We start from the raw sequence: 21217 nt of genomic DNA on the forward strand, positions 1-21217 counted from the left end.
TCACCCTCCCCGTCGTGCAATGTCCATACGGACCGCGGAGTGCAGGGGCTGATGTTGCCTCGTGATTCCCATCAAAAGTGCAATGGTCATAAACCTTTTTGTGCAAGGGCAATCACTACGGGTCGTTCAAGATGGAGATCCAGGCGCCAGGGGAGTCGCCTTTACTAATGGCCACCAATGCCTGCGTGAACAACATCTTATCTCGCTTTGTCCGAGTTCGTAAACGACATATCAACCACAGGCACACCACAAGTCCCGCCATGCAACACACTGCAAACATCCCTACACCGACCCACTCCTTAAAAAAAGTAAAGGCAGAGGACAGCCAGGTAGTAAAGTCCCCAAGCGTAACGGGGTAAAAATTGGAGGCGTATTGACAATGGCAGCACAGTAAGGAGCAATCCTGGTCCGGTTAGACTCAGTGCAATTTTTTGTATTGTTCGGTAGGGGGACCACGCCCTCATGTTTCAAAAGTAAGGTGGTAACATTCATTGCATTCTGGCTAGAGTTCCCTGTACCAGAGCCAGAATGTTGACCCTGTGATATTTTGGTCAAGGCTTCATTTAGCATAGACAGAGGAACCTGATTTCCCGTAAGTGGGTTATTCCAGGCAGTCAAGGTTTTTCGAACTAAATGAATGCAGTCCACAGAGGCATTCCAACTAAAATAAAGGGTATTATTTAAAACAAAATTTGTAGCATTATATTGTACCCATTTATCGTCTAACGATACAGTGCAGGCTGTATTCATCTCACAACTGGTGGAATAAAATATTGGAAGCACTCTGCTATGGGAATGGACCGGTAGAGGAACTGGCCAGGACCGGCTAATTCCCCAAAACATCTTGTCCTCCGCCTTGAGTAGGGAAAGGCTCATCAACACCATCCAGCTCAGCATCATCCCTTGAGCGCCCTGCATCGCCCTTGGGATCCTCTTCCACGACTCTTGTTAATCTTGTTGGGACCCAAATTGGATCTTGATCCTGCGGAAAAACACAAAGAGATCCCCTGGATCGCGTGACAACGCGATCCGGGCCTTTCCATCGATTAGACAACACATCTTTCCACATCATTCTGCCGTAATCCTTTCGTTCACGTATCATATGGCGTTCAGCAGAAGTTTCTTTCTCATCATGTAAATTCAAAAAATTAAGAGTAAATAAGGCAAGCGACAATTTCTGCTTCGGGGTGCAATTCTCCGCTATTCCCCCTTTTTGTTTTAAAAGCAATTCTTTAAGTGTGCGATGAGTTCGCTCTATTATACCTTGGCCTTGTGGATTGTAAGGCAGGCCCGTAACATGTGCTATTTGCATTTTTTGACAAAAGAGAGCAAAGCTCTTGGAACTATAAGCTGGGCCGTTATCTGTCTTTAGTTTAGCAGGCTTGCCCCAGGCTGCCCAGGCTTCAAGGCAATGAGTAATAACATGTTGAACCCGTTCTCCAGAGAGAGGGGTAGCATGTACCACCCCGGAATAGGTATCCATAGACACATGAACATACTGGAGTTTCCCAAAGGAGGGAACATGAGTGACATCCATTTGCCACAGCTCGTTTGGGGACAAACCTCTGGGATTTACACCAGTCTTTTGGGCTGGCAAAAATTGGGCACAAGTGGAACAAGACTTAACAATATGTCTGGCCTCGGCTCTAGTAATGAAGAACTTCTTTCTCAACACTGTAGATGATACATGATATAGCTCATGAAATTCTTGTGCTTGCTGCTTTTGATCCAAGGATAAGAAAACACGCGTTGCCATATCAACTTGTTCATTGGCTTTTGCCATTGGACCAGGCAACAGGGAATGAGCCCGTATATGGGTAACATAAAAGGGGTGTTGGCGGCGCAATATCTGAAACCTTATCCCGGCCAACAAGGATGCCACTGTGTTGGATGAGCGAATATGGGGGGTCACTGCAAGATGTTTTACTGCATTAACCACATACAATGAATCAGAGATCAAATTAAAAGGTTCTTGAAAGCGTTGAAAAACTTCCAAAACCACATGACATTTCACCATTTGAGGAGCATCAGGTCGATAGTCTATAACGACAGGATGTTGACCCTGAATCATATAAGCCCCTTTTCCGGATTTTGATCCGTCCGTATAAATAGTCAGGGCATCATTTGGTGGTCGCTCTACAGTGACCCTTGGAAAAATGACAGGTTGCTGGATAATGAATTTCAAAATTTCACTCTTGGTCAAGTGGTTATCAATAATTCCAGAAAAGGTATACATGAGTATAGACCACTCAGAGGTAGTGGCAGTTAATATTTCTATTTGATCTTTAGTATAGGGAACTACAAGTTTTTCCGGCAACATTGCAAAGGCGGAAACACATTGTTTAATACCCAAGAAGGCAACCTCAGCAACCATAGATGGATAGTGAGACAGCGTCTTCATCCCCAGAGACTTGGTATGAATCCAAAGCAAAGGTCCATCTTGCCAAAGAACACCTGTTGGAAATCCTAAGGTTGGAAGAACACACATCCAAATAGGCAAGGCATTGTTATAACGCTGTAATTGTGCTTTTATAAGAGCCTGTTCCACCTTCTGAAGAGCTGTTTGGGCCTTGGGGGTCATCTGACGCGGGGAATTAAGATCAGGATTACCTTCCAATACAGCAAACAAAGGCTGTAGTTCAAAGCGAGTCAGACTCAAATACGGTCGAAGCCAATTAATATCCCCGAGCAATTTCTGAAAATCATTCAAAGTTGTTAAATGATTAGTTCTAATTTCAATTTTCTGAGGTATTATTGTGGTCTTATTTATAACGGCTCCCAAAAAACTAATAGAATCTCCCTTTTGAATTTTTTTAGGGGCCAAATATAAACCTCTAGTCTCCAAATTCATTGATAAATCTCCTAAAACCTGCTCAAGCAGTGTCATGCTAGGGGCTGACAGCAAAACATCATCCATGTAATGAATGATTTTAACATCCGGGAACTTCTCCCGTACTGGCTGTAAGGCAGTGTCAACATAAAGCTGGCACATGGTGGGGCTATTGGCCATACCCTGAGGAAGCACCACCCATTGATACCTTTTATCAGGCCTTTCATGATTAATTGAGGGTAATGTAAAGGCAAACCTCTCCTTGTCTTTCTTATTCAATGGGATAGAGAAAAAACAATCTTTTATATCAACAGCTATAATAGGCCACCCTTGCGGGATGGCTGTCAAGGCCGGTAGACCGCGCTGTATGGGTCCCATAACTTGCATTTGTTGATTTATTGCTCTTAAATCATGGAGCAAGCGCCACTTCCCCGACTTCTTTTTAATAACAAAAATAGGAGTATTCCAGGGTGATTGAGAGGGTTCCAAGTGTCCCAATTGTAATTGTTTCTCCATAAGCTGTGACGTTGCTTCCAATTTCTCCTTAGACAACGGCCACTGAGAAATCCACACGGGCATCGTGGTCTTCCATGTAATAGGAATCATTAACTCAGTGACCCCTGAGAAAAACCCAACCCCCTGCGATTGGGGTTTCCCTGAGCTTCTATAGGAGCAGCAGTACCTTGTAAATTTTTCTTTATCCCTCTGCTTGGTATAAAACCAGACCTGAGCATCATTTGCTGTGCAGTCTTGGAATAATCATTAGTAAGTTTCAATTTCATCTGGCTTTGCACATCCCTTCCCCATAGATTAAGTGGCAATCCTTCAACCACAAAGGGTTGAAACTTCCCTTTCTGATCTTCAAAAATCCAGGTCAGTGTTTTAGAGCTAATTTGGGGTGCTTTGGCATATCTTAAACCCTGTAAGGTCTGAGAGGAGGTCTGTAAAGGCCAGGATTTTGGCCAGTAGGTGGCAGTAATAATACTGTGATCAGCCCCGGTATCAACCAGACCGGAAAATACCTTTCCTTCTATAATTAAATCCAGCATAGCTTCCAGATTCGCCTCCTCCTTGGGATTCAACTCATCCTGAGACAAATAAAGCGCTTTAAATTCATCTAAAAGTGGATACAATCCTGGCGTTGTATCCGATTTTTCTGTTTGTTTTTCTCTTGGATCCGATTTTTCTGTTTGTTTTTCTCTCCTTTTCCTAGGAGTCTTAGGCCTATCTACTGTAGTCCCTATATTTTCACTTTCCTAAACAAACAACTTATTAAAGTGAAAAAAACATACCTGGACTACTCACCGACGGTCCACTCCGTGTGTCGAGTTCTGAATCGGTCTCCCACGCGGGGTGCGAAGTTCCCGGGTTTCGGCACCACTTGCGGCGAGCCGCTTCTGACCAGCAGAAAGACGAGTCACCACACGCTAGATTCTTCTCGTATCACACTTTATTGGAGTGCAGCTTGGTTATAGACAGATGGAAGGAAGACCCCGAGCTTTGTTCACACTGGCTTTTTATAATGCACTAGAACCTGTGGCAACCTGTGGTTGGCTGGTTAACTCAACCTGTGGTTGGCTGGTTAACTCAACCTGTGGTTGGCTGGTTAACTCAACAAGATATGTGCTGTTCACAATTTATTGGTTGCAATTCTGAGCCTTTATTAGCATATTGGCTCATCGTGGCGCATGTGTGGCACATAGCCTGGCACATAGCCTTGCACATAGCCTTGGGGCTACTCCCTGATAAGTGTTATCTGCAACATGGCAGAACAACGGCTTCCCACACTCGATCGCCACCAGATGGTCAAACCTGCCAGGGGTGAGGGCACAGGGTCCTTATGGAGAGCCAGGTGCCTGGCTGCCTCATGCCTTCCTGTGTTTGTGCGAAGGACCCTTCCGTCTTCGTTTCCTTCTTTCCTACAGAACTTGGTTGAAAATCCACTCTGTGCCAGAGCCTGTGCTGGGCGTTGGTCTCTCAGATCATTTTAAGAAACAGTATCAGGGCTTCCCTGGTGGCGCAGTGGTTGAGAGTCCGCTTGTCGATGCAGGGGACACAGGTTCGTGTCCCGGTCCGGGAGGATCCCACATACCGCAGAGCGGCTGGGCCCGTGAGCCGTGGCCGCTGAGCCTGTGCGTCCGGAGCCTGTGCTCCGCAGCGGGAGAGGCCACAACAGTGAGAGGCCCGTGTACGCAAAAAAAAAAAAGAAAAGAAACAGTATCAGAATCTTTAGCAGCATATTAGAGACAGAGGCTGTGAGAGCAGGAAGGCCAATGGTCAGGGTCACCGCGGTAGATGCTGCTGGTGCCCCGCCCAGGTCTCCGTTAACCAGAGGGGCACCAGCACCCAGTGGGTTCAGTGTTGGCTGCTACTGGCCCACTGCTGCCCTATCCCAGGATCTTGTTCGCTTTACAGACACAAAACAGACTAAAAAGGAATTGAAATAGAAGACAAATGACTCTAACACAAGATAAACTTATTTAGACAGCAGGAGATAGAGAAAGGGCACAGATAGGGTGATGGTAAGAAGGTGGGTTGCGGAATCAGACTGTGTACAGTTCCAGGTCCTGATGCTGCTGGCCTTGGCCGAGTCGCTTAAACCCTCTAGCCCTCATTTTCTGCATCTGTCAGATGTCCTAACAACAGTACGTGTCTCATACTGTGTCGAAAGGCTTAAGTGAGAAAATGCACAAGGGACACTTAGCACAGACCTCCACACCTACTCAGGGCTCGGTAAGGGTTACTGGTGTGGCTGCTATCATGATTAGGAGGAATACTGTTTTGAAAATCTAATTTAAGAACATGAAAATTGCTCTTTTATATCTCTCTAAATCCCCCCAAGATGGAGTTCTTTAAAATCTTAACTCTGCTATGGAAAACTATACGGTAGTTACTCAAAATATTTAAAATAGGATTACCATATGATCCAACAATTCTGCTTCTGGGAATAGACCCAAAAGAATTGAAAGCTGGGTTCCAAAGAGGTCTTTATGCAACCATGTTCATAGTGGCATTATTCACATTAGGTAGAAGGTGGAAGCAACCGGTCCATTGATGGATGAACAAGGAAGCAAAATGTGGTCTGTACATACAAGGAAATATTATTCAGCCTTAGAGAGGAGGGAAATTCTGACACCTTATAACATGCGTGAACTTTGAGGGTATTTTGCTAAGTGAAATAAGCCTGTCACAAAAGGACAAACACTGTATGATTTCACTTATATGGGATACTAGAGTAGTCAAATTCTTAGAGACAGGAAGTAGGACAGTGGTTGCCAGGGGCTAGGGAGACGGTGCGGGGATGGGGAGTTATTATTTAATGGGGACAGAGCTCCATTTGGGAAGGTGAAAAATTTAGAGAGATGGATGGTGGTGATAGTTGCACAGCTATGTGAATATACCTTATTACCACTGACCTGCATGCTAAAAAATGGTTAAATGGTAAAATTTATGTTGTGCATGTTTTACCACAATATCACAAAAGAACACTTCACTCTGAATGCTTTTGCTGTACATGTTTTTTTTTTAATTAATTAATTTATTTATCTTTGGCTGCGTTGGGTCTTCGTTGCTGCACGCGGGCTTTCTCTAGTTGCGGCGAGTGGGCTTCTCACTGCGGTGGCTTCTCTTGTTGCGGAGCATGGGCTCTAGGCGCACGGGCTTCAGTAGTTGTGGCACACGGGCTCAGTAGTTGTGGCGCATGGGCTTAGTTGCTCTGCGGCATGTGGGATCCTCCCGGACCAGGGCTTGAACCCGTGTCCCCTGCATTGGCAGGCGGATTCTTAACCACTGCCCCACCAGGGAAGCCCTGCTGTACATGTTTTAAAAATCAAAATCTACGTGCCTGTCCATGTCCTTTAGTTGTGCTAGAAGGTGGTGCACCTTGTATGCTTGGATGGCAGGCCACGGAGTAGGTGTTAGAATGTGGTCCTGAGGCTACATGCCCAATGCAGGAAAAGGCAATCACTTTTTCTGAGAAGCAGAACCAGGAAGTGGAAAAAGCTTTGACGCTGAATTTCCTCTAGACGTATATCAATGGCGATGAAAAGGCAGTTCAGAGCAAGAGCTCCAGTTGAGATGAATACATCCTCTGGTCTGGACTTTTCCCCCAGGGGAACTCATTACATACCTTGTGACGGTGGATTGATTGCTTTAGGCCATAAGGGTCCATTGAGCTACAGCGGGAAGTAATCCAGTCCTGGGAGGCCTACGCCTTGGGAAGAGTTAATGCATCTTCTCCAAAGACAGCGGAATCCTCTCCCCGCACAGTCAGATCTGGCTCACCCGCCTCCACGCAGCAAACAGAGCAATACCTGTGTTATCTGGCATCAACGGTCCCACCCGAGAGAATTTTCTAGTTTCTCCCTGAGTTGCCAGAGCTTTGTTTGTATGCCAACCTTTTGGAGAAACAAACGTTTCTAATATGTGCCACACACGTTCTGGCAGCTTTAAATAGCATGTCGGATCCCCCATCAAACTTTTCCTTGTTGACTCAGGGTCCTCATTATAAGTGCCAGATTCTGCTGGGAGCTGCAGGGCAGCTACACCCTCCAGGCCTCTTAAAGCAGTGTTTTAACATTTGAAGTGGATACTTGGTAGGGGTTGTGAAATAAACATTATTTTTTAAAAAACATCTTTCTTGGAGTATAATTGCTTTACAATGGTGTGTTTCTGCTTATGTGAAATAAACTTATTAGGCCAGGTCGGCATTTTCTGAAAAGTGGACTAGAACAGGATACAACAGGATAGGATAGGATAGGATAGGATAGAAAATATCAGGGTATATTGAACATAGCAAGAGTAAATATTGTTTTTTGAAATTTCTGTTTTAGTTATGTGTATGTGTGTACTGGTTTGCAATGCAAAATGTATTACTGTGGATTGTTGTCAAAAAAGTTTGCAAAACACTCTTAAAAGTTACAAGATCTGAAATACTTCCCTACATATAATTAAGAAGTATTTTTCAAAAATGTTTGACCACAGCACACAGTAAAAAATACACACATACATACACACAGTTTCTATACAAGAAATACAATGATATTTCTATTTCTATTTCATTTTCCAAAGATGCTGGTCACCCCCCACTGAAATTATTTCACTTCTCTTTAATGGGTTGTAACCGAGTTTGAGAAACTGCTAGTTTTTGTTTATTTTATAATTTTCCGATCTTCTCCCTCTGTCAGGAAGACATGCCATCTCTCGGGGACTTGCTACTTCCAGAAATCCTCTGCAAAGGCCCCAGACACCCTGAAACCCCCTAGCCTCACTGGTGAGTCTGGCCCATCAGGACACTGGACTCCTGGCTCTGTCCTCTCTGGGGGACTGAGGTGTGCAGAAATGCTGTTGTCAAAGTTAACAGCACGTGGGCTGTTACATGTCACCCACTTAAACTGGGATGGGACACACATACCTGGGTGACTTGGGGTTCCCGTCTCTGCATAGAAATGCCTGAGCAGCTTCCGCCGATCCGCCTTGGTAAGTTAATATTGGAATCTGCCTCTTCAGAACACCTTGAAAATAAAGGCAAAGGGTGGAGCCATCAGCCCTAGTGCTGCGTTTGGGGAATTCATTTTGGCTTTTCAAAAGCTTCTTTGGAAAGTATCCATTAGTTACCATTATTGAATGACATCTACCTGTAGAATACTTTGCTAGGTAAGCCAAGACCTAGACACAGAGGATACTGAAGTTTACTTTCAGTCCTGAGTAAACCCTAGAGCTGGCCAGCATTGGAGTGGAATCGGGCTAGTGTCACCAGTCTTGTGGGTGAGCACAAATGCTGCACACAGATGCCCGCAGTACCATATGACCAGAGCCCTATCCTGGCCCACTGCCATCGTGAGTGCTGGGGACATGGTTAGGTGCCCTTGGTGACAGTGAGCCAGCTCTCTGCTAAGCATGTGACATGCAGACTCTCAACTTTCACAACAACTATGTGTGATAAGAACCATTATTTCCCCATTTTACAGAGGAGGAAAACTGAGGCTCAGAGATGTTAAATAACTTGGGCAAAGCCAAGTAGGTAGATTGGTGTCGTGACTAGTTTCCAGCTTAAGTTCTCATCTGCTCCCCAACCCCACCCCCCCTTGACTATCTTCAGGGAAGTTCAAGAAAACAGAGGAAAAATCCCAGAGTCTGGGCCTTGAGTTAATTACTGGCATCAAGTAATTTCCAAAGTGAATTTGACTCTTAAAAATAGCACACTTTCGGGCTTCCCTTGTGGCGCAGTGGTTGAGAGTCCGCCTGCCGATGCAGGGGACACGGGTTCGTGCCCCGGTCTGGGAGGCTCCCACATGCTGCGGAGCGGCTGGGCCCGTGAGCCATGGTCGCTGAGCCTGAGCGTCCGGAGACTGTGCTCCGCGACGGGAGAGGCCACAACAGTGAGAGGCCCGCGTACCGCAAAAAAATAAAATAAAATAAAAAGCACACTTTCTAATTATAATAATAATACATATTATTGTAGAATATGTGGAACACACACACAAATCCCATAATAAAATAAAATTGATTTGGTTTCCATTAATTAAACCCCCTCAGAGCCGTTTGAGGTAGAATCTTTGCATATTCGCTGGCCCAGGATGAAGTCTTATCCAGCGGCTAACAGAGGGCCTGGGACAGGGATGGTGGACCCAGTACTCACGGTCCCGCTGGTTCTGCAGGAGCTCCTGGACTGCTCTGTGGCCCAGCAGCAGTATCAAGGGGCGGTTGGGGGAGCTTTGGTTACCCCCATAAGCTCCATCATCAGCCCCTCACCCCCTCACATAAAGCCAACCCAAATAAGCACCTTGTCTATGTTAAAACCATACGGCCTTGAGACAGCTGCTTCCCACCCCAGCCTCCCCATGTTGTCACCGCAAGCCCTTTGGGAGCTGTCGCGGCCACCCCAGTGGGTCGATGGGGCGAGCTGAGGGCAAGGAGCCAGATCACTGTCAGAGATCCTGAAGTGCCCGTACCGGGGCTCTCCCAGCCCCCCTTCTCCAGTTCCACACCCCGCCTAGGGGGAAAGACAAGTGGAGGGCAGTCGTCCATCAAGGGATACCCATGAGGCACAATCTATGTGTGACGTGACACCCCAGGGAATGGGGGGCAGTCACGACAGGTCGAAAGACCCAGTCCCTCTGTGTGCTGTGAGGGACAGACTGTTGGCCCCGCAAGGGGGTTGAATAGAACCAAACAACAATTCCTGGCTGTGTGACCTTGGGCAAGCCACGGGACTTCTCTGAGCTTTGGCTTCCCCCTCTTGCAGAATGGGGGTAATCAGGCCCTCTCCCAGGATTGCTGTGGATGCAATGGTGTGATGTTTGCCAAGCACCAAGCTGGGGGCCTGGCACAAAGCAGGTGCTGTGTAAAGCCTGGCTCTTTATTTCTTTGAAATTGGATTGAGGATACAGGATACTAGTAAGACGGGGCAGCAGGGAGCCACACAGGTTGGGGAACATAGCATATCTCCAAGGGGGGCACACAGAGAGAAAGAAGCCCAGGCAAGGAAGGTCGGGACGAGAGGAGACCCTGCACCTAAGCTATAAAGAACCAATTTATCAATTTATCTTCAAGACAGGGAATCAATGACGGAGCTTTCTTCTTTAAACATTTCCCAGGCTTCACTTATAAAAGAAGAACTGAAATCATTGTCATTAAAAGGCCAAATTGCTTCTACTTTCTTCGTCCACATGTAATGAAAGTTCTGCAAAATCTAATACAGTGAATTCCAAATTCCAAGCCACTGTGTGGGCAAGACCCAGTTCTGAGCTGAGGTCCAGCATGGAGCCGGCGGTCAGGTGAACAGGAGGGCAGAGCGACTTCTGGGAAAGTGGGCAGCAAAAAACACCCAGCAGGGCGTGGCCAGATGGAAGAGACTGCCGGCCTATGAAGCAGTGGGCACAGCCGGCTGTTCCTTCTCCTTGGTGACAGCACGGTTCTTGGTTTTCCTCCTTCCTCAGTGCTGATCCTTCTTGGACGAAGGATCCTGCTCTTCCCCTTGACCTCTGGGCGTGGAGCGTCCCAGGGCACAATCTGGGTCCTTCTCTCTGTCTCAACTTATTCCCTCCATGATGTCATCCAGTGTCTTGACTTTGAGGCCATCATGTGCCAACTGTTCTCCAGTTCCTCTTTCCAGCCCAGATGGCTCTCCTGTACTCGACTCGTGGATCTGATGGCCTGCTGTCTTCCCCACCTGCACGTCTAATAGGCACCCACACTTCCAGTTATCCAGGCTCAAATCTGCACTCTTATAAATTTTTTCAAATTGTAATTGTGGCAAAACACACCTAACGTAAAATTTACCATCTTATCCATCTTTAAGAATACCGTTCTCTGGCATTAAGCACATTCATATCATTGTGCAAGTATCCCCACCATCCATCCCCAGAACTACGGGTCTCTCACTGTTGTGGCCTCTCCCGTTGTGGAGCACAGGCTCCGGACGTGCAAGGCTCAGCGGCCATGGCTCACGGGCCCAGCCGCTCCACGGCATGTGGGATCTTCCCAGACCGGGGCACGAACCCGTGTCCCCTGCATCGGCAGGCGGACTCTCAACCACTGCGCCACCAGGGAAGCCCCCGGGGGATCCTTTAAAACCTAACCGTGACCTCTGTCCTCCATCCAGCTCCTCTTCTCCTTACCTGCTCCAGGTTGGTCAGCTGGCTGCTGTCCTGTCTTAAGCCTGCCGGGCCCCCACTCCACCTCATGGCCATTGTCACAGCCAGGGACACTCTTCCCGCAGCCAGTCCAGGCCTCACTCTTGCACCTGCTTCAAGCCTTGCTCACATGGCACCCTGTCCAGGAGGTCTTCCCTGACCCTCTTGTTTAAGAGGGCAGCCCACCCCTGCATGCCCCCCTCACGCCTGGCCTGTCAGTCCCCGTTCCCTGGGTCCCGGGCCACTCTATTCCATAATGTATCACCTTCTAACACACTACACACGTATTGTATTATTTTCCTATGCTGTTTACCGTCTCCATTACTCCACGAGGGCAGGATGGCTGTCAGTCTGGTTCACCGATGGATCCCAAGAGCCTTAAATAGCGCCTGGCACATATTAGGTACTCAATACACACTCATCGTGTGAAATGGGTTTTGTATGTCCAGACACAGCCTTTTCACAACTTCTAACGTGGCAGGCGCTTTAGGATATGCCTTCCTGAGGTGGAAGCCCTTTTCAGAGGCTAAGAAGACAAAAGTACTTCTCTGAAGAATGCATTTTGAGGGACACAGAGAGACAGGCAGTCGGAAGCGCGGTAGGCTCCCGGCTGATGTCTGAGTGACACCCACAGAACGACGAGAGATGAGTAGCAGCTGTTCACCCTGCACCCTAGGCTGGTCCTGACACACTGACAGCAGCGTCCCAGGCTCGCACGGTCAGCACTCTCGGCTCTGATGCCCATCTGGGTGTTCCGGGAACCTGGGAAGTGTGGGGCATCCTGCCCACTTGGGCTCTGTGGGACACGGCTGTCTAAGTCTCTCCACCACCCTATTCTCGACCACTCTACCCTCAACTCGGGGGTCCAGGCCTGTCCTGGGTGGCTCAGTGTCCTCTGCAGGTCACCCCTGCCTCTCACGGGGGGAAGCATGTGCACAGGTGGGATCACGGGGCCTGGTGGACCCGGCTTCAAATTCCAGCTCATCATCCCCACCTGGTTAAATCACCTGGCCCTCTCAGAGCCTCAGTCTCTTCATCCATAAAATGGGGATAATGCTGTTGCTATCACAGAGTTGTTCTGAGTGTTAAGGAAAATGCCCCGTGTCAGGTGCCTAGCACTGTGCCTGGGCACCCGGAGGAAGTCCCACAAACGCTGACTCCCTCCACCCTCCGCCCATGAAGCCTCATCTGGCTAAAGGGACTCCCCTCCTCTCACTGCTCACCTCGCTGTACAGCCTCGTCAACAAGCTTCTTGTGCAAGTTCAAGGCTCTCTGGTTGACGACCATGGAGACCCCCTTCTCCCAGGCCTGCAGGAAGCCGCGGCTCCCGGCGGGCCGTCCGTCTCTTCCGGAGGCTTGTGGTTGAGATGCGCGGGGAAGCCGGTGGTGCGGAGCATGGAGCGGATGTGGGACGGAGACAGGAAGGCCCGCAGCAGCTTGCCTGGATGGAGCAGGTGCCCGAGACCCCGGCTGCCTAAAATTAGGCAAAAACAAAATTAAATCACAAAATCACATAACTGTGTTCCAAGTAGCATCTTATGGGGACAGTAGCTTGTTTTTTTGTTCGTTTGTTTGTTTTTGTTTCAGAAGTGGATTTGAAGGTGTGGCAGACCTCTCCCGGGCCAGTCGAGAAGGGTCACTGGGTAAGGGGCCCACCAGCCTCTCTTTCAGTTAAGTGTGGCCTCGAGACCAGGTCCTCTCCATGTGACAATCGAAGAGCAGTGGAAAGAGAGTGGGAGTGGTGATGTGGCCTCCCCCTGGCCTGGTCGTACACCTCCAGGCTCTACTCCAAGCTCTTCCCTTCCTGGGAGCTGGGCTGTTGACAGCCAGCGCCCCCTGGGGGTCTCACGTTGGGATGCGGAGCTGCTGGGTCCCTGAGTGACCGCGAGGGAGCAGATCGCCTTCCTGCAGAGCTATAACACTCACCCTGGAGGACCCGCCCTGGACTGTTGTGTGAGAGAGGCAACATTTCTGCTGTATGTATTGGAGCAAAGCCTCTTGGGGGTCATTTGTTAGAGCAGGTTAGCAAGCTCTAACCAATACAGGGAATACAGAAGGAGGAAGGGAAACAGGGCTGTCTTAGCTGGGGATTCCCCCAAAGCAGACCCTAAGACAAGGGCTTGGGGGCAGGTATTTCAGTGGAGAGGGAGCCCAGGAAAGAAGTCAGAAGAGGGAGGAGGTGAAAAGCCACGAAAGGATGTGTGAGTGAGCAGGTTAACTCCAAAGGCAACGGCGGCTCAATCCTGCTTGAGATCCTCTAAGAAACCGAGCAGTAACCCCTGGGGACTGTCCTGCCAGAGGACAGGGAGACTGAGCCGTATGCACCAGCTCTGCCCCCTACTGGGTGAAGGCTGCCCGTCGGGGCGTTGACTCCTCGGCACTTCTGGGCCGCACCTGCTCTCCTGGAGAAACAGAGAGACCCGAGGCCCAGGTGGGAAGCTGATGTGCTGGGAACCGCCCACTGCAGCTGCAGTGAACCCGGGGGTGGGGGTGGGGGGGTGGCCGGGCACCAGCTACATCTTACAGATGCCACCGTGGCTGCCAAGCCAGTCCCAGAAGGCTGCACAGCCTCCGGACTCCCATCACATACCATTGTGCCTCCGTCCATGCTCAGGCCACCTTGGGGCGTATCTGTGCCGTGGAAGAGGGGGGGATGTGACTTAGAACTCCCACCCCAGCTGCGGCTGAAACGAGAGGGGGACCTAAGGGACGCGGGGGGCGTCAACTTGCATTCGAGGTACCTGGACAACGTGGAGGGACACAGGGTGTGGATTCTGGTTATGGAGGAACAGCTCCAGATTCAGCATCTGGAAACATACATTCAAGTCCAGGCATTGGCACATCACAGCTGTGTGACCTTGGCCTTGTCCCTTGATTGCTCTGAACATCAGTTTTCCTACATGGAGCTGGGGGTGGTCCAGGTGGAGGAAGGCTGTGAGGCAAGGGCCCCTCACGTACTGCCCGTGGGAGTGGAAACGGGAACATTTGTCTGGAGGGTGATTTGTACCTTAGATTTGTACACTCCCCTGGAGCCAGCAATTCACTTCTAGGAATTTATCCTAATAAAGTGATCATGGGTATGTACACAAATGTAGTCATAAGGATGTTCAGTGCCTCATTGTTTGTGGTGTCAAATAATAGGCTATTAATAAAATGGTAGAACATTCATAAAATAGAATTCTATGTAAACACTATAAAGGATGTTGTGGTGATATTTAATGATATAGAAGGATGTTCACAATACATTTAAAAGGGAAAGAAGCAAGTCCTAAAATAGTATCACAGTATTATTCCAATATATATATTGGAATATACATATATACGTGTGTATATATATATATATATATATATATATATATATATATATATATACATATATATACATTCAGTCTTATAGGTTCAAGACTGAAGAAAAAGACTTTAAGGGCAAACATAAAACTGTTAATCATGGTTAATTGTGATGGGATCCTGGTAATTTTTATTGCCTCTTTCATGTTTTCTGATGTTTCTACAATAAACGTGAATTACTGTTGATAAGTGGGGAGAAGAATAACAACATCTTAAAAGAAAAAAATTGGAATGTAACCTATTTAATAGGATGTGGTGCATAGAGAGAAGAGGGGAGAGAGACCTTTGTCAACTTGAAAGCCGTCCATCCATCTGTGATGACGTTATTATTAGCACAAACATTACCATTATAAACCTGCATTTCTTCATCTTCTCCAGGCACCTCAAACGCCAGCCATGTGAGGTCTTCTCAAAAATGACTGAGTGGCTCTATTATTATGCTCCGTGACTGGTGTTCAATATATGGCCATCAGTCTTATACCTGCTTATTTAATACAGTGGGAATCAGAAGCCTCTGTTGTTCTTGAGGGTTAAAGACGTTCCTTGATAAACAATGTTGGCACCTCTGGACAGTCATAAATCTGCCTATCCCCCGAGCCTCGTGCTTCAAGCCTTGACACAGAGTTCACCCAAGCACTGAGGGTATTGCTGTGGACGACCTCCCAGATCATTTTGATTAAGCAAAGGGAGCACCGTGTCTGCAGTAAATTTACTTCCCAGTTACTTTTTTATCTGAGCTAATGGCAGAGCTAATAATACATCTTCCCATATGACGCTTGTACTGAGCAGGAGAGCCGTCAGCCTGGGTAAGAATGTTTGTGAGACAGAAAGTATTGCAGAATTTTAAAAAATATTCACCACGGAGACCGGCTATGTCAGAGACTCTGTGTATACACAGCCACGACTCGATGTATGTGTGTGTCCTGAAAGGTGTGTCTGTAATGAGCAGATATCCCAAATTTACTCTGTGTTTGCATGTAAAGGAAACTGTTTTCTGCAGCATGAATGAATGAATGAGTGAATGAATGAACAGACAAGCACCTTTCAGCAAACCTCGTCCTAACTGGAACCAGCAGACCCCTACTGGACCCCAGCAGCCCTGTCTCATGTCTAGAAAGTCAGTGGCTCTCAAACCACAGAAGGGCTATCCTCTGAGACGCCAAATACAATATACATGTCGGCTGCAAACTGTTGTGAGGTTGTCTCTGCAGGGTCCTGCCCCACCAAGGATCCGCCAAGGAGGAGCAATCCAACACCCCCTCATGTCTCCGCTGCCCGGTGCACAAAATCTAGTCTACGCCCAACCCCAGGCAATGGCACAAAAGAAGACGATCAGAGACATTATTACGGAATGACGGATGACATTGGTTAAACAGTGGCAGTTGACTACCTAGAAACCATTCCTCTCCCTTTTTCTTCCCTACTCAACCCCAATTTAGTTCTGGATGGGAACGTGCCCACCTCCCAAACTCCCTCGTACATTTAGTGTTGAAAATTTGGGGGGAAAAATGAAGCAAAAAAGTCACCCGCAATCACTCTATCCAGAGATCATGACCGTTAGTATTTTGGTGCATTTACTTTTTTCCGGCTTCATACACAGTATTAGCATTAAAAAAAAGCATACTGTAGATACAGTTGGCATGCTGCTTTTTCCCCTGAACATTCATCAGTGATGAACTTCTCCAGGTCCTTGAGGTGTGACTGCTTGGTTTCTTACCTGGGTCGATGGCAATTATCATCTCCAGTTCTCTGACCTTCTGAGCGACTGAAGCTGACGCCATGCTGCAGTGCAAAGGATCCTGGGAAATGTGATGGACCTCTGGCATTCCCTCAAGGGTGAGACATCTGGCTGGAGCCACTGTACCCTTCAGGTCAGTCATAACTGTGCAACCCGGTGCGCTGGTGAAAGCCAGTGGCATCTCTAAGGCACACAACAGGAGGGTCTGAGCCCAGCCCACTTCATCAAACCCTGTCCATGCCCATCTAGCCCACCGTTAATGGGAAAGATGGCACCCATGCCTTGACTTAGCCAACGGCACTCCTTAACCATTTGTTGGCACCAGGTCAGGACAAGCTGGCTTACGACTAAATCAAGTTCCACATTAACGGGGGCCCCTGATTTTTAGGAAGGTGAAGATGGGTTGAGTGTGGGCAAAGAAGTGAGGTACCCACAGCTACAGTTGGGGCTCTAGGAGTTTCCATCAATGCAATCCCGTGGATATCAGAAAGTACTTACTAAACACTTGCAACGCATCAAGCCATCTTGCTTTACTTTGCAGCAGTTGTTAGATCTGCTAACAAATAGTTCTCTCTGAACATAGCTTCTATTTTTCTCATGTCCCGTATATTTTGCTTTGGTTTATGCTAATTTTTTCTCCCCCACTAGATTCTGGGCAACAGATGCACTGTAGCATGGTTACTAAGACATGACTTTGCATGGGGAACACACTTGAGCACGAGATGTGACTTTATCCTCTCTAACCCTGTTTCCTCAACTGTAAAATAATGAAAATGCCTCATCTGGTTGTTGTCAGAAGTGAACTGGAAAATGCACATAAAAGTGTTCGGCAAAGTGCCTGGTCCAGTGTAAGCCCTCGGTATAAGTGATGGTTTGCATTCTTGAACCAGGTGCCATATATTATCCATTCTCATGTCCTTGTGCCTGGCCTGTTAGGTGCTTAATCCTCACCATAACTTAATTTAGACCTTCTGCTTTCTTCAGTGTCATTATGTACTGAAGTGTCATAATGTACAATGTACATTATGTACATTGAGTACTTTAACCCCACTCAGCTGTATATTCCCAGAGAAGACGGACCATTGCTTATCCATCTCACAAGTGCACACAATAAGTGCTCAATAAATGTAGACATGAATTGAGTGAGTAACAACGTCTTGGATTTCACAGGAAACTGTAAAATTTCTCAGATCTAACGGAAAGCCAAAGTCAGCCAACACTTCAGAAGGAAAACCTACTGACAGATGCGTCAAGCATTCTAACTTAACTTTCAGCTGTGATAAAAAGTGGAAGAACTAAGGATTTCGACGAATGCAATTGTTTTTCTGTGTTTGGGGCAGAACCTAAAATTTGTCACTCTAAAGCCATCACACACTAGAACAGTCAGCTCGAAGTGTGACATGGCGTTTTGGCCCATCTGTTGTGAGATGTACAGCAATTAATCTATTGCGAATAGAAGTTTAAATGTTGAGGTTTGAGCATGATTTTTATAAATTAGAAAGATTCAAGGTGGTCCCCGACCAATGATGTCATTTGTTCTCATTTACAATCAAACATGCTATCACAAGTCACAACTGAAGGGCTATCGTGTGCTGGGATCCCAGCCGCAGTGAGAGCTCTTCTGCAGGGCATCCCCCTGGCAGGGGACAGGAGAGGGCTGAGACCATCGTGCTGGAGGATATTTACTGTGGGTGTGTGGATGTGTGTACACACGTGAGCACACACACACTTGTAAATGACCACAAGCTCCCTGAGAACTGCATCTTGTCTCCTGCAGCATTTTATTCCTAAGATCTGGGCACAGAGTAGGCTCCCAATACATTTGTGTGAATAAACGACTAGAATCCCCTGGATCTTGGTGTTTATGCCCTATCATCGTATTAGAGATAATCTTCCCCTATCATGAGGCCATTCTAATAGCTAAGCGTCCGTGAATGCTTTAAAAATAAATTGAAAGTAGCACTAAATTCTATGATTTGTAGTGCAAGCCGGGCTGACCTGGCTAGAATCTTCCTCTCTCTACAACAATGGGCTGCGACAGTTATTTTTAACGTTTCTGTCATATCCTTACCTTACCGTGTGCTAGTTAGGGGGCCCTCGTGTGTCGCTTCAGTGTAATATCACCCTTGGCCTTTGAAAAAAATGGACCGACAGTATTGCTTTCGAACACCCGGCAAATACCACGTGAAATGCTTTGCTTAATTGAGTTGCTTGCCTTCACCTTTGCTTTCAAAGCCCCACCAACCTCCAAGATGTCTCAAAATAGCAAGCAAAACTGGCACCTCTGTTAGATTGGACTGTGAGCCTTCCGCTGATAGAAATATATTCAATCAAAACATATTTGAGCTGAAAGACAAGCTGCTCTGGTGAGACCCAGCACTGGGATGAAAAGAAAGCAGTCAGAGGGATCTTTGCTGTGGTCTATAGGCCTGTGTTTTATGACTTTATTCCTTAAGTCATTGCGCCATAAGCCTATGCATTCAGGAACTGGAAACCCACCCAATTCCCTCCTAGGTCAGAGTAACAGCCCCCTTAAGCCCAGACGTACTGCAGGCGCGGACACCTTCGAGACTGGTCAGCTGAGAAGGCCAGAACACTGGAACATGCCCTAGCTGACACACCACAGGCTCCCCGTGGTCAGGTTTGGAAAGATCTTTGATACCCAACAGTTCTGCAGATGGAAGAAGAAAGTGAATTCCACTGGGTCCTGCACTAGCTGGCACTATCTGATTTGAACATGTTGAGTAGTTTATGGTTCTTTCTCCAAGAGCAACTCTAGTCACAGAACCACTGTAAATTGGAGAAGTCCAGGGAGGACACCAGGAATCCAGACTTGACCAACCTGGAATACTTGCTGACTTCTAGTGCATTTTGAGGGGCATAGCTTCAGAGCACGGAATCTTAAATGCGCGGTGTGATTGCTGGAGGAGACTAGGGGGCATTTAGTCCAACACTGTCATCATACAGATTGCGATTCTGAGTTTATCTTGGTGCAGACCGAGTCACATAACCTAGACAGAAACTCTGTTGTTTGACGACCAACAGCATCCCTACCCCTGGCCGGATATCAGAGCGCTCACGAAGACAGCAAAGATGGATGTATTGGGTTCAATTCATCCCACTCATGATAAAACTGCCGACACTCTGCTTTGGGTGGCCCTGAGACCATCTTTCTGTGAGGGAGGTGACAGGTGCTGACAGAAGGCCGGGCTTTGTCTGATTTTGTTTGTTAGGCAGCTGTGTTAGTTCAGTTACTCTGAACTCTGACTCACCCAAGACCCAATCCCGAGCTCTCATCAGGCCCTCCGAGAGCCTCCAAGAGGCCTGGGAAGCTTCCACGCTTGGATCTGCTCACTTGCCATCAGACTGAGTTAATACACTGGGGATCAATGGCTTTCGGCTCAAGTTAACATTTGGAAGGAAGCCGCCCCCTGCCCAGATATGCCACTGAACAATAGCCTAGATTAGTGGTTACTATGATTTCAAATTTCAAGGCAAATAGCTCTGCTGACATCCTCCACCACCTGCTTCCCCAACCCCCGGTTCACTTGAAGTTCACAGGGACCAATGGATGAGGCTGGCTATTCTGCCAAGGGCATCACCTTCAAACCTGAAGGGCACCTGCAAACCCAGCCCTGGTGCTACTGCAGGAATCTGGGTCTTGTCCAGGGCCTTAACCCCCAGGACCGCTGGGAAAGATGAGGACACGTCAGGGGAACTCAGGAACACAGCAAGTTCCCGTCTTCTCAGGCAGAAGTCCACGTGCAGCTGTCAGAATCATGAACGAGAGTGGACACTGACCTGGGTCACCAGTGTGAACCGGTTGTCCATATGCTCACCCCCCACGGAGCAACAGGCCTGCACCAGCTGTTCCAGTTTGTCCTTGGGAACGGGCCTCACTGTGACCACCAGAGGGCAGCAAAAGCCAGCAATGGTGGCACAAGGCACCTCTGTCTGCCAAGAAATCAAGTGAAATAATGTTAAAAAATAGAATAAGCACAGATGAAAGCCCTCAGAACCAAGAGTTCAAAGCAGCTCAGTGAAGGAGGAGGTCCAAGTAGTCATCATAAAAATATAGCTTCTACTTTTTTTTTTTTTTGTGGTATGCGGGCCTCTCACTGTGGTGGCCTCTCCCGTCGCGGAGCACAGGCTCTGGACGTGCAAAGCTCAGCGGCCATGGCTCACGGGCCCAGCCGCTCCGCGGCATGTGGGATCTTCCCGGACCGGGGCACGAACCCATGTCCCCTGCATCGGCAGGTGGACTCTCAACCACTGCGCCACCAGGGAAGCCCCCTAGCTTCTACTTTTACGTGACATAAAGATGAGGAAGATGGCTGGTAATTATTGGTCTAAAACAGGGAATCTTAATTTTGTACTCATCCTGGACCCCTTTGGAAGTCTGGTGCAGCTACGGACCTGCGTCGAAGTAGTATTTTTAACTGTGTAAAAGGGAATGCATAGGGTTACAAAGGAAACCAATTATGCTGCAAATGCAGTTAGCAAATTATGAAAAAACTATGATACGGTGATAGGTATGCTTCTTCATTAGCAACTCAAGCAAGGAACAAGATGGGAGACCTACCCTTGGAATTCTGAAGTAGTGATCAACATACGGGATATTTCTGAGATGTCAGGAAGGACTGCAGTGTGACATGGGCATGTCTG

General features: G+C 47.7%; 1 protein-coding gene across 1 annotated transcript in view; it reads right to left on the bottom strand.

The window, feature by feature from the left end:
• The window catches only part of DGLUCY (D-glutamate cyclase), a 55521-nt gene that overhangs the window by 25309 nt on the left and 8995 nt on the right, over nucleotides 1–21217 (bottom strand). Inside the window, 7 exon segments of the mRNA XM_065871640.1 lie at nucleotides 8240–8343; nucleotides 12690–12788; nucleotides 12791–12940; nucleotides 16532–16735; nucleotides 19101–19223; nucleotides 20354–20381; nucleotides 20384–20506. Coding sequence (XP_065727712.1) covers nucleotides 8240–8343; nucleotides 12690–12788; nucleotides 12791–12940; nucleotides 16532–16735; nucleotides 19101–19223; nucleotides 20354–20381; nucleotides 20384–20506 — 831 coding nt within the window.

Source organism: Phocoena phocoena, chromosome 2, assembly GCF_963924675.1.
Source record: "Phocoena phocoena chromosome 2, mPhoPho1.1, whole genome shotgun sequence".
NCBI lineage: Eukaryota > Metazoa > Chordata > Mammalia > Artiodactyla > Phocoenidae > Phocoena > Phocoena phocoena.